The sequence below is a fragment of the Petaurus breviceps genome, unplaced genomic scaffold (assembly GCF_028583685.1).
Source record: "Petaurus breviceps papuanus isolate PSGF00001 unplaced genomic scaffold, PetGlider_PUasm1.0 156, whole genome shotgun sequence".
Lineage (NCBI taxonomy): Eukaryota > Metazoa > Chordata > Mammalia > Diprotodontia > Petauridae > Petaurus > Petaurus breviceps.
In genome coordinates, this window is record NW_027185720.1 from 9,045,615 (window position 1) to 9,057,902 (window position 12,288).

The 12,288-nt window shown below is 46.3% G+C and overlaps 2 protein-coding genes across 2 annotated transcripts in view; one reads left to right on the plus strand and one right to left on the minus strand.

Moving 5' to 3' along the window:
* Positions 1–10,738, plus strand: part of TIMP3 (TIMP metallopeptidase inhibitor 3) — a 59,401-nt gene extending 48,663 nt beyond the window's left edge. Inside the window, exons 3-5 of the mRNA XM_069082024.1 lie at positions 5,069–5,180; positions 5,471–5,592; positions 6,661–10,738. Coding sequence (XP_068938125.1) covers positions 5,069–5,180; positions 5,471–5,592; positions 6,661–6,858 — 432 coding nt within the window. The 3' untranslated portion in view covers positions 6,859–10,738. The remainder of the gene's footprint in view (positions 1–5,068; positions 5,181–5,470; positions 5,593–6,660) is intronic.
* SYN3 (synapsin III) overlaps positions 1–12,288 on the minus strand; it is a 406,353-nt gene that overhangs the window by 272,889 nt on the left and 121,176 nt on the right.

Here is a 12,288-nt window from a genome sequence, read left to right on the forward strand (position 1 = left end):
TCCTACACATCTAGAGCAGAATTTGAATCCAGGTCTTTGGGATCTTAGTTTTCAGACTATTTGTTGTTCTAGGATTGCTTTCAATGTGTATGAGATGCTTTGTAACTATTACAATGCTACATAAGTATCAGCTGTTATTCTTCAGTGTAGGCTTGTTTCTCAGTTTAAGGTCCTCCCCAAGTGGAAACTGCCTCTGTACATGGTCTGCAAACTTTGAGCCTTGGTCCTTGAGCATATGTCCAAGGTGGGGCTTTAGCTCCCCTCTAAGGCTGTTCTTCTCCCATTATTGCTATATACTGGGGTATTTTATCCCTTCTAGCCTGATCTCAGAGGCTTCTCCTAATAAGGTTTTCACTGACCTCAAATTAGAGGAGGCACACAGCTCAATTTGGAATCTACAGAGAAAGGAAGTCTGTCTTCCTCTTCCCCATCCTGTTTCCATCTGCTCTTCTCCTGGGTTACTTCACCATCATTTAAAGAACATGAGATAATTTGGTATTTGCTGACCTAGAATTCTCCAGTGCCTGAATTAACTGTGGGTAAGCCTGTTCCCCCTACCCCAAAGGGGTGGGTAGGCTTAGGTGACCTCTGAGGTCTCTTCTAGCCCTAAATCTAAACCTTGAGTTTGAATCTTGCTTCTGTCACTTAGTCTTATAACTTGGATGCCCTCACTGACCCTCAGTTTCCTTACTTGTAAAATGAAGGGATTCAGTGACCCCTAAGGTCCTTCTAGTATTAATAGAGAATGAACAGAGTTTGTCTCTGTCCCACTCACCAGCTACTTAGCACTTCCTCTGTGACATCTTGCCAAGGGTGTATCAGAAAAAATATTGTAAGGGAGAGAGGAGAGACAAGTCCCACGTGTGTGTTGGCAGGAGCTTGGGGCCTGTCTGCAATTGCTTTGTTCTGTTGGATTAGTGAGTCTGCCCCAGAGTCAGCCAGGGTGATGGAGGGCTCCCTCCCAGCAGGATTAAAGGAAGCCTGAATGCAGGACAGAATGCCCCTGCTTTCTGTTTCTGATGAGAGGGGGGTCTTGACGCCTTCCTGAGTGGAAATAGAGACAGTTTCTCCATGAACCTGGGTCTTCCAGTCCTGCTCCTTCCTTCCAGCCTCGTTCTGAAGTCAGGGGGCTGGGGCTTTTAGTCTACCTTCAGTATTTAACCTGGGCATGGCCCTGGAGCAGTGACATTTTCCCTGGGCCCCTGGTTGCCTTATTTGTAAAGTCACCGTGTTGGGCACATGGTTCTGAGTCTCTTCCAATTCCAGATCTCTGACCCTAAGTCATTTAGCCTTCCTTGGTCTCTGTTACTTCATCTGTAAAACTGGCTTGGGTTTAGATGATCTGGGAGGTGCCTTCCCACTCTAAATCAACGGTCATAAATGTCTGTCATCAGACAGACGTCCTGGAAAGGGCAGATGATGTCTAAGTGGAAGGGTCAGGGATTTGGGAAAATAAGGTTGGCCCTGAAACCCAACCTGGAGAGTAGTTGTGTCTAGTGTAGCAGTTGTGAAGGTTCATGGGGCAGGTGAGAGTGATGGCTGACAGGAGGTGTAGCCCTAATCTGTCCAAGCCTTTATCTCTCTCATCAGGACCGTGAGAAAGTGGTCCCCTTTGCCGGGAGCTGTTGTCCTTGTTCTCTGGAAAAGTCTCTCGGGCCTTTGGTTGTGGGAGGGACTGCACGTGTGAGACAATGTGTCCAGCCTGGACTGTGGGGCTGTCCCAAGGAGCGGGACACTGACTCATGCATTTCACCATGACCTTGGGCAGGAAGGCCCCCTGGGCTAATCTGTTTGGCTTTAGCTGTGCCTGCTTCCTTCCTTCCTTCTAGCAAATACATAACTGGGGGCGGGGGAGAAGCTTGGGCTCATGGCCTTCCTCCCAACTGTCAAGGATTTACCCCACCCTGGAACTTACACATACCTGTTCTGGCTCTATCACTCATTGAATGCATTCTGGGTCCAGCCTTGGTCTGTCCCTTCACCTCTCAACCTCAAGAGCCTAATCTAAAAAATGGGCCAGTAATTACTTGTGCTCCCTACCTCTCAGGACCCTTGCAGGGAGGGGCAAGTCACTTAACCCCAATTGCCCTACCTCCCCCTTCCAAAAAACAAATAAAAAATCAGCTAAGTTCAACAGGTGCACATTTTATGGCTAGCCAATTTTAAATTGTGAAGGGACTGTAAGCTCTTTGAGGGTAGCTTGTCCCAGGTCCTACAAGATAACATGACCAAGGTAGGACTCAAAACTAGTTTTTGGCAATACAGATTTATTGTTTTGTATTCCTAGTAGTATCTAATGGAAGTGGCATGTCAGGGTTTGGCTACATTTCCCAGGGGTAGAGAAGGACTGGGGGAGGGGGGCATTAGGTTGAAGCCTAAAGCTCCCCGAATTGAGCAGATCCACTGTCCCTGGTGGGTCTCTGGACCCTCTATCAAGGCCAAAACCCCTCCAGCCCACTGAAACCACAGCTGCAGACAGAGAGGAGAGCATGAAGCTGCTTTTGATGAGACACCCATGAGGTGATGTCTGGTTTGTATTAATTAGCATAAGCAAATTAATAACTCTTGCCAGAAAAACCGGAATAGAGACGTTGTCCTGTTATAAACAATTCACTGGAGACCACCACGGGCCATAATGGGAGAGGCCCTGATGGGAAGGGGATTGGGTAACACCCACAATGCCCTCCTCAGCTCACCCACTAACAAAGTTGTTTCAGCCCTTGGGAACTTGGCCCAGTGGACTCAGTGCCTTCCTGCTGCCCCCTCCCCTCTGCCCCTGAGTGGATTTGAACTGGGCTTCATTAAATAGGTGAAAGGTAACTGCTTGTCTGGACTAGATAGGCAAAACTGAGTGAAGGATTAGGTACAGGGAAGAACATGGTTTTCAGCATCCGCAGTCTCATCTGTAAAATGAAGAGGCTGGACTCAGTGGGCTTTGGAGACATTTCAGGTCTAAATCCTGGGATGCTGCCAACATCTCACCCTCACAGCCCTCTCTGTAACCGCACCTGGAGTTAAAGGTGAGGCCTGGTCTAATTTCTGGAGGTGAGTGAGGGCAGAAAAAGGAGTACATTGGGAAGAATTGGATGGCCTGAGTTTGGGGCCTGGCTCCAATTGCTTGGTGACTCCCTTTGTCTCTGGGCCTCAGTTTCCTCGTTTGTAAAGTGAGAGGATTGAAACTAGATGAGCCTCAGAGGTCCCTTCCAGCTCTTTGAGCCGTAAGGCTATAATCCCAGCGTATCCCTAAGATTAGAGGATGGTTCTCTAATGCTTGGTTTTTAAAATCTTCCTCTGGGACACTGAGTGGAGGAGATGGGGCTCTCTGAGTTCTGCCCTCTAGGGCACCAGAGAGCAAAGGTAATCTCTCTTCAAGGTAACACCCTTTCAGATGCTCAAAAGACTGAGAATATTCACGTGGGATAAACTTGAGGCTCCTCACTTTTCTGGGTGCCCTCTTCTGGGCCCTCTTGAGCTTATCCAAAAAGAAGGGGGCCCCGAAAGGATCTTGACCATCCGGGCCACACAGCTAGAAGGTCTTCTGTGCTGTCACCAGAATTCTGTCTTCTGTCTCACCTGCCTGTCCATTGCACTGTGTCAGCTTCCAAGAGTTACATACACGGTGATTCAGCCCCGAACATCCATGTGTTCCATGAGCCACTGGGTGTGACAGGGATTTGACAAATCCAGCTGTTCTCCCTCTTCTCTCCTTTGGATTACTGTGGGAATGATGTCTGTAAGAGGAGCTGGCTGCTGTGGGTAGGTGCTGAACCTGGAACTTGGAGGGGTCTGTGGTCAAAGTGGCCCAGTTAAGACATCTTTTTTGTAGGCTGGATGAATGAAGGAAAGCGGTCTTCACTGGGGGCAAGGCACTGGGTGATGATTCTGAATCATCTCCATCTTCCCCAACCCATGCTTGAACAGGAATACCCTTGATGTACCAGTGGTCACCCACTCTGCATTTGAAGACTTCTTGTGATGGGGAACAAAGCCCCTCCCCCCAGTTGATTCCACTTTTGGACAACTCTCATTGTGTCATAGGATGCTTTTCTTTACCTTAAGCAGCAAAAGATGAATCCCTCTTCTATGTATTTAAAGAGAGCTTTCCTATCACCTCCTGTTAAAAATTCCACCTTTGCTTCAAAGGGTTCTCGCATTTTCTTAAGGTCTCCTTCACCATCCAGGCCATCCCTACCAGTATTCTTCCTAAACTGGGGTGCCCATTTTCTCTCTCAGTGAAAAAGCATTTAGGTGCCTTATTCTTTGCAGACTCTGGAGAGCCAAAAAATGGCAAAATCACCGTCCCAGCCTTCAAGGAGCTCACACTATTATGGGGAATTGTGGGGGAGACAATATGTAAAAAACTTAGTACCTCAAAGGTCCATATAAAATACATGGAAGGTAACTTGGGAGGGGAAGGGTTGGTTACTGGGAAAATCCAGAAATGATGTTAATGTATAAACAAAGGTATTGACAAAACTTGTTTAAATAAAAAAAAATAACAGAACCCAGAATTGAATGAAATATTTTATATGTACCTCAGTTTCCTCATGTGAAAAATAAGGGAGTTGATCAAGATTTCACCAGCTTTTGGAACCTACTATTGATTCACTGAGGACATCATCTTTTAAAATCCTGGGATATTTTTGTTTCATGGTGCCGGGCGCTGTGAACAAGGAAAAGCATCTGTTTTAATATGGGTTGAAACAAAGGAACTGCATTTTGGGGCTTTGGAATAGAGCAGAGAGAAGTAAGGCAGATTAAAGGTGGGGCAAGCTACAGTTGCTGTCAGACTCAGTTGGGGTGTTGGTCAGTTTTGCAAAATTACTTTCCCTTTTATTTGTGATCACAAGGGATGGCTCTTAAGAGGGAGGGAAGAGGGACATATTTGGTAATAAGGAAGATTTATAAAAAAACAAAAAAAAGGCATTGGGTTTTTTTTTAACCTTAAAAAGAATAAAAGAAATGATCATCTGTCCTTGCTCCAATCCCCAAACAACTCCTGATTTATCCCAAGTCCTCCTGCCAAGGCCTGGCATCTAACAGAGACCCCCCTTTCCTTTCCCCACAGATGTACAGGGGCTTCAGCAAGATGCCCCATGTACAGTATATTCACACAGAAGCTTCTGAGAGCCTTTGTGGGCTGAAGTTGGAAGTCAACAAATACCAGTATCTGCTGACAGGTAAGGGCCCAGCTCCAGTAGAGGCCACCCCATCCGCCTTAGGGGCCAACTGTCTGCCAAGGGCTACCTTGGGTGGGGAGAGAAGGAAGGAGGCGAGTCTAACAGTAGTAACTGGCCCATAGTGAGTGGTTAATAAACGCTTGGTGATTGAAGGCCGTTGGCCAGGTTACAGATCTGCACCCACCCTGCCCTCCTCACATAAAGCCTGTTAACTAGTTCAGCAGTCTGGTCCCACCTGAGCTCCATGCCAGGCAGAGACGTGACCTCTGTCTTCTTCCTTCTCCCCCCAGGCCGGGTATACGATGGAAAGATGTACACAGGCTTGTGTAACTTCGTGGAGAGGTGGGACAGGCTCACCCTGTCCCAGCGCAAGGGACTCAATTACCGCTACCACCTGGGCTGCAACTGCAAGGTAAGATGATGGGAGGGAGGGAGGGGGTGATAGGGAAACACAGGGGACCTGGATTTGAATCTAGGCTCTGTCCTTCATCTACCTCTATGACTGTGGGTAACTTTTTACATCTTGGTTTCTTCGTGTACTAAATAAATGGCTTAGACTGGGTGGGTTGTGAGGTCCCTTACCACTCTCTCTCGCTGGGCCTCAGTTTCCCCTCTGTAAGGTGAGGGGGTTGGACCAGCTGGCCTTTGGAGTCCCTTTCATCCTGTGCAGAGGACTGAAAGGCGTGGCCTGTGTTTGGGGGAAGGAGACTCGGCTTCTCTTTGGGGTCTAAATGGAAGACAGCCATGTACAAAGGGCTCTGCCCGTGGGGATCCTTTCATGGATGTTACAGCCATTTCAGCCTCCTTGGCTGGGCTCACCTCCTAGGAGGAGCTTTGCTGAAAGCAGGGCTCGCCCTGAAAGCTGAGTCAGAGCCCGTCCATCCCCTCCTGAGGACAGGGGAGAGAATCACCAGACCTGCCTCAACTGGGACCAAGTGCTTTTCTCACTACTATGGGGGGAGATGGTGAAAACATTATATCCCCGTTTTACAGATGAGGAGCTGGAAGAGAGTTTGGAGATCACCTCATCTAAGCCCCTCCTTTGACAAAGGAGGAAACTGAAGCCCAGGGAGGGGACATAACTTGGCCAAAGTTATTCCTGTGACCGTCGAGAGAGTGGTTTTCCTTGAGGTCAATTATTGACTCAAAAAACATTTGGGAAGGATGGGAGAGCTGGGAGGGACCTCAGAACACTGAATGTCAGAGTGATGTAGCTAGCTAGTGATGGAACAGAGACTAAACCCAAATCTCCTCTTTCGATTTCTTGGCCATGTTTATATTTTGGACTTGAATTCAGAGTCAGGGCTACCCGTAGTCCTTTACTATTCCTTTGGATGCCATATGTCATAAGGGTTCAGATCCCACCTGTGACACCGCCACTCCCTGCCTCAGTTTCCCCATCTGTAAAACAGTTGGCTTCAGTGGCCTCCAAGGTCCCTTCCAGCCACTCACCTGCCTCCACTTGTTTCTATAATTACAGATCAAGTCATGCTATTACCTGCCCTGCTTTGTGACTTCCAAGAACGAGTGTCTCTGGACGGACATGCTCTCCAACTTTGGCTACCCTGGGTACCAGTCCAAGCACTATGCCTGCATCCGGCAGAAGGGTGGCTACTGCAGCTGGTACAGGGGCTGGGCGCCCCCGGACAAAACCATCATCAACGCCACAGACCCCTGAGCTGCCATCCCTCCCCTTTCCCCTTCCCTCCTCTTCTGGCTGAGCTTCCCTCGGACACTAACTCTCCCCAGACGATGACAATGAAATTAGTGCCTGTTTTCTCGCCAATTTAGCACTTCGAACACTTAAAAGGAAAAGTCTATGCCATCATACTGAGTTTATTTTTAATCACATTTCCCCCTCCCCCTTCCCCCACCCTTCTTTTTGGCTTTGGCATCACCTGTTTCCACCTGGGGAAATCTATGATGGCTTGCCAGAAATGAACACGGAGAGCAAACTTCTTCTATCCGCGCCTATATAATCTATATTTTTTTAGGAAAACAAAAATCTAAAAACTATCCCGGTTGGGCATTGTAATCCCCTCTGTCCCTTCCCTTGCTCCCTCCCTCTTTATCCCCAGTGCACAAATTATATACAGACAAGGCATTTTCTGAAGGGAGGAGAGCAATAGATGGGCCAAGACCAGCAAGGAAACGAATCCCAAGGCATGTGGGGAATTTCAAACCATGAGGTGATTGGATTGGATCCCCCAACAGCCTCTTGGAACTCTTGTCTGCATGTATGAGCATGCACACCGGAGAGCGTGCTATGAGGGGGAGGTGGCCATGCTTGTGTGAACCGCAGCCCCCCCTCCCCCAAGCTGGGGATGTTCTCCCCAGGCTGCACAGTTCCATCAGTGCACAGCCAGGAGGAAATGTGCCTGTCTCTCACAGCAGGCTGAGACCCCCCAAAAGTGCTCCTAGAAACTGTGGTCTCTGTTTGGCAGGAAGCTTAACATGTACATGTAAGAAGTACATCCACAACTCTTAGCTAGAGTCTTTTAGAATGTTGCTTAGAGAACACCATTGCCAAATTAGCTTTTAGCTCAAAGGGGGAGGGGGGCATGTATTAGATGCACACATACCTGTAGCCACACAGAGGTATAAAGCTAAGTTTTTACAGGACACAGAATTACATTCAATGCTGTTGAAACCCCCTTTCTCCCTGCCTTTTTTGTTTTGACATTCCAAGTTGTTGGCTTTTGATATTAAATTTTTCAACTCCTGAGAACTCCAGGGCAGGGGCCCAGAGCATGTAGAACTTTTCCTCACCTCTCCAAGGCTGGTGGCCTCAACATGGCAGCCTGGGCAAGGAGATGGGAAAGGTGGGGGTGGAGTGAGTACAGATAGGGGGGAGAACAGAATCTGCCTCTCCCACCTGATGGAATGGCCCGACTGTACAATGTCTCCTTTCCCAGCTTCCCATTGCTTGGGTTCTTCCTTGTCCCCACAGCATAGCAAGTGGTGTTAGATATTAGACTGGTTGATTTTGCTGTTTGCTGGAGGGCTTTTTGTTGTCTTTTGATTTTTTTTTTAAAGAAAACTATAATATAAATTCTCTTATTAAATAAAATTATTTTAAGTTTTAATGTTGATAAATAGGAGATACTGAGAAAAATGGTTGATGATATGCATTTTACAGAGTTGTGGGGGTGGTGACATTAAACACAAGATTTTCTTTTTTTTTTTTTTTAAGATTATTTATCAAACATGATTTTGAACCTTCAGTTCATTCCACTTTAGGAAACAGAGCTGCTCTGCTTTCTGGTTTTGTTTGTATTTTAAACGACCGCCATGATACTTCTGCATGTACATACATACATATACCCAAACCCTTGAAAAATGCATTTGAAATAGCCCCAGTTTATATACATCCTTTCTCCTCAGTACCATTCTACCTTCCAGTCTTTCTGACCTGGAGAGCAGCAGCTTAGAGACTCTGGATGCAGATGAGGTAGTAACCAGACTCCTAGAGACAACCAGCATGCCCATGAATGGCTAAGGCTAGCTGGCTCGTGGTTCTTGTTATCTCAAACTAGAGCATTTAGCCTTTTTGTAGCCCTGCAAGACTGGCCAGTTGGGTATGCTGAACTCTGGTTTCCTTGGGGGATGTGTGTTACCTTCTTTCAAAGGTAGCCAGTTATGTTGACCACTGGCCATCGTGGGAGATTTTCAGAATCCCCCTCATAGTAATGGAGACTCAAACTAAGACCTTAAAAACAAAGCAAATGTTAGATGATTAGATGATCTCCAGGGAAGACAAAAGTGATGGTAGGGGGAAATCTACCTCTCTCTCTCTACCAGCTCCAGGGCAGAGACAAGGGGGGGGGGGGTCTTGGAAAAAAAAAAGAAAAAAATTCTCTTGTGTGATGTCCAAGGGTGATTATTGAGCTAGCTATAAGCTACAGCTTTGTGGACTATACCTGTTCATTTAATGTTTAATTCAAGGTCATGAGACATCTCAGTACTTCAAATTATTGTTAATTTTTTTGTTTTGTTTTGCTAAGTTCTGTGTTGTATGTAGGTTGTAATATCTGCACAATTTTTTTCAAAGCAAAACTAGACTCTTCCCCTCCCCCCATATGCCACCAAATTTTATTAATATTTTGAAAGGTAAAACATTTGATGTGTAGACAAGCCAGACTGGCAAAATGTGGTTGATTAGAGAGCTTCCATTGGAAGAAGTGACATTTGACTTGGGCATGCCCTTGAGTGGCAAGAATTTTCCTGGTGGAAAAGAGAACAAGTCAGGCCAAAAAAAAAAAGTTGCATGACTGGTAAAAACATGGTAGGAAGACTTGTCCTATGGATGTAATAATGGATCTTTAGGAGAGGATGAGGGTGGCTCGGGATTGAGCATTTTCCTCTGACAAGCCAAGTCTGGCATCCAAAGTTTGTTGACCTGGCCTCCTCTCTCACTCCCAACCTAATTAGCAATACAATAGCCCTGGGGTCCTGACAGACCAGGAATTTGACTTCAGATGTAGTCATTCTACTTGGCCAGGTGATGCCTTTTTCTCTCATCCCTAACACCAAACCACAATCATGGTGGCATTGGAGATATCAGTTCAAGATCCCCATGAGCTCATCTGGTTCACTTTCCATGATTCTTGGGAAAGGACAGATTGGACCAGGGGAGGGGAACTAGAAGCCAACAGCCAATTGGAAACATACTTCCCAACAGACACAAGAGTCTTGCCTTTTTGGAATGATTTGTCTTCCGAATGTAACGTGACAGTGGTGGCTCAAATCTGTCCTCTCTTACCATCCCTACATTCTATCCACCTCATGTATGGACGCCATTGACTCTGGCGGTGGTGGTGGGAAGGTGGAGTCATGGGGTAGAGTTTCACTGCTGGCTACTTCTTTAAAAAAGACAGTGGTCATTGGAGTAGCTGAAAGGGAGCCGGAAGTCAAAAGTGCGCATGGTTTTGTCCAAAAGAAAGAGTGATGGGGGAGTTGGGCAGACATAGAATTTAGAGCTGGAAGGAACTTCAAAGGTCCTCTCGTTCAATCCTCTCTCATTTTACAGATGTGGAAACTGAGGCCCAGGAAAGTTGAATAATTCCCCCAAGGTTACACAGGTAATAAGAGACAAAGCAGGGATTCGAACTCAGGCCCTCTGATGCTGAATCCAGCCTTATTTCTGCTACACAGACATCAACAGCTTTTAAATTCAATCCCCTTCACCCTGTTGGTCAAGAGAAAGCATGAGATGGAAGGAGCAGATTCTCTGGCACTGATTAAGCCTTCAGAGAATGACCTGAATGAGCTTGTGGCTGGTTGCATCCACGGGCATCTAAACTGCCTCCACCCCTTCTGTGTAGCCAGTCTGCCGTCCTCGTGTCATGGGAGGGAAAACAATCAGGAGAAAGCCTTGTCTGGAAGGAATGTATTTGTCGCTAAATTTTGTAGCACTGTTTACAGTTTTCCTCCATGTTATTTATGAATTTTATATTCCGTGAATGTATATTGTCTTGTAAGGTCATGTGGCATAATGTTCACTTTTTATAGTGTGTCCTTTATTCTAAATAGTAAAGTGGTTTTATCTCTATCACAAACACTATCTGGTCTCCCCTTTGTGTTGTGTGTGTATGTCTGTGCGCCCCTCACTCTTGAAGTTCCTTCCTGCCCAAGTGGAGACTTAGGGAACTGTATTGCTATTGTCCAGAGAAGTGACTTTGCAGCAAACTCACAGAGATTGTCTGAACCCCATCTTTCAATGAGGCAGACGTAATCTGCAGAAAGTCACAACCCTCCTTAAGAAGTGGGGCCCATCCGGGTCGGCCAGGTAGCACAGCGAGTAAGAGCACCGGCTCCAGTGTTGAGAAGATCTGGAGATCGAATCCCGGGCTCAGACACTTAGCACCTACCCAGAAACACCTGGCCGTGTAACCTTGAGCAAGTTACTTAACCCCAATTGCTTAGGGGCAGCCAGGTGGCTTAGCGAGTAAGAGCACCGGCTCTAGTGTTGGGATGACCTGGATCAAATCCGGGCTCAGATACTCAGCACCACACCCAGAAATAACTGGCCGTGTAACCTTGAGCAAGTTACTTAACTTTGATTGCTTTAAAAAAAAAAAAAGTGGGGCCCATGGCAAAGGCTATTCCATAAAACCCTGACTGCATGGCTAAGTTGTAAACATCATCATATAAATCTGTCAGAGACTTGTAATCTTTGTAATCCAAACGGAAAGTCCCTTCACTGGTACAACTCACAACCCATCTGTCATTTCCAGTCTTAGTAAGTTGCCTGGGACTCAGCACAGACCCATGGTCATACAACTAATAAGGGTCCAAGGTGGGACTTGAGCAGAAGGAATTCTGAACCTGAACAAAAATGGCAGCTCTAACAATTATTCCATGAAGTTCAGTGTCTACGGTTGCCCTACATTTGAGCAGGACACCACTTCGTTGGGCTTTCTCAGGTTTCCTCATTTGTAAGGCAAGGGTGGGGGGGAGGGGGCAGACTAGATAGTCTCTATAGCCTCTTACAGTTCTAAGTCTATGATCTTAAGAATACAAATGAGGATTCTATCCACCATTCCCATTTTGTGTCTTGTGATTGCAACCACACCAAGATATCATTCTGGCTCAATCGCCAAAGTTTGCCCCTAGACCATTACTTCCTATGGGATTGTGCCTATTGGTGATTTCAGAATTGTGTATACTCAAAGACCCAGATCCTCGGCTGTGACATCTACCCATGTTAGGGGGCATGACATTACCCATCTACCCAAGGCTAACTATAAGATAGCACATTCCTATAATATTAGTAAATGCACAACAAACGGGTAAAAAGAGAACTCTACAGAAATCTAGAATAAATTCAACAATAATGAAAGCTGATCACATGTACATGCCGTTGGATGTGTCAAATGTAAATGAAATGACTTATCTCCAAATGAAGACTATGAAATAGCTAAGATATAGGAAGGGAATCAAAAGGCCCTCCATGGGTAACACCCACATAAACTCAGCCACCAGCATTTTGACAAGCACCAAATAGCAGGATTAGCTTGTATATAGAGGAATTTATTGTGTCAATTCAGGACTAAACTGTTGCCACCAGAAACTACAGATGGATAGTAATCAATGCAGCTTATGACAG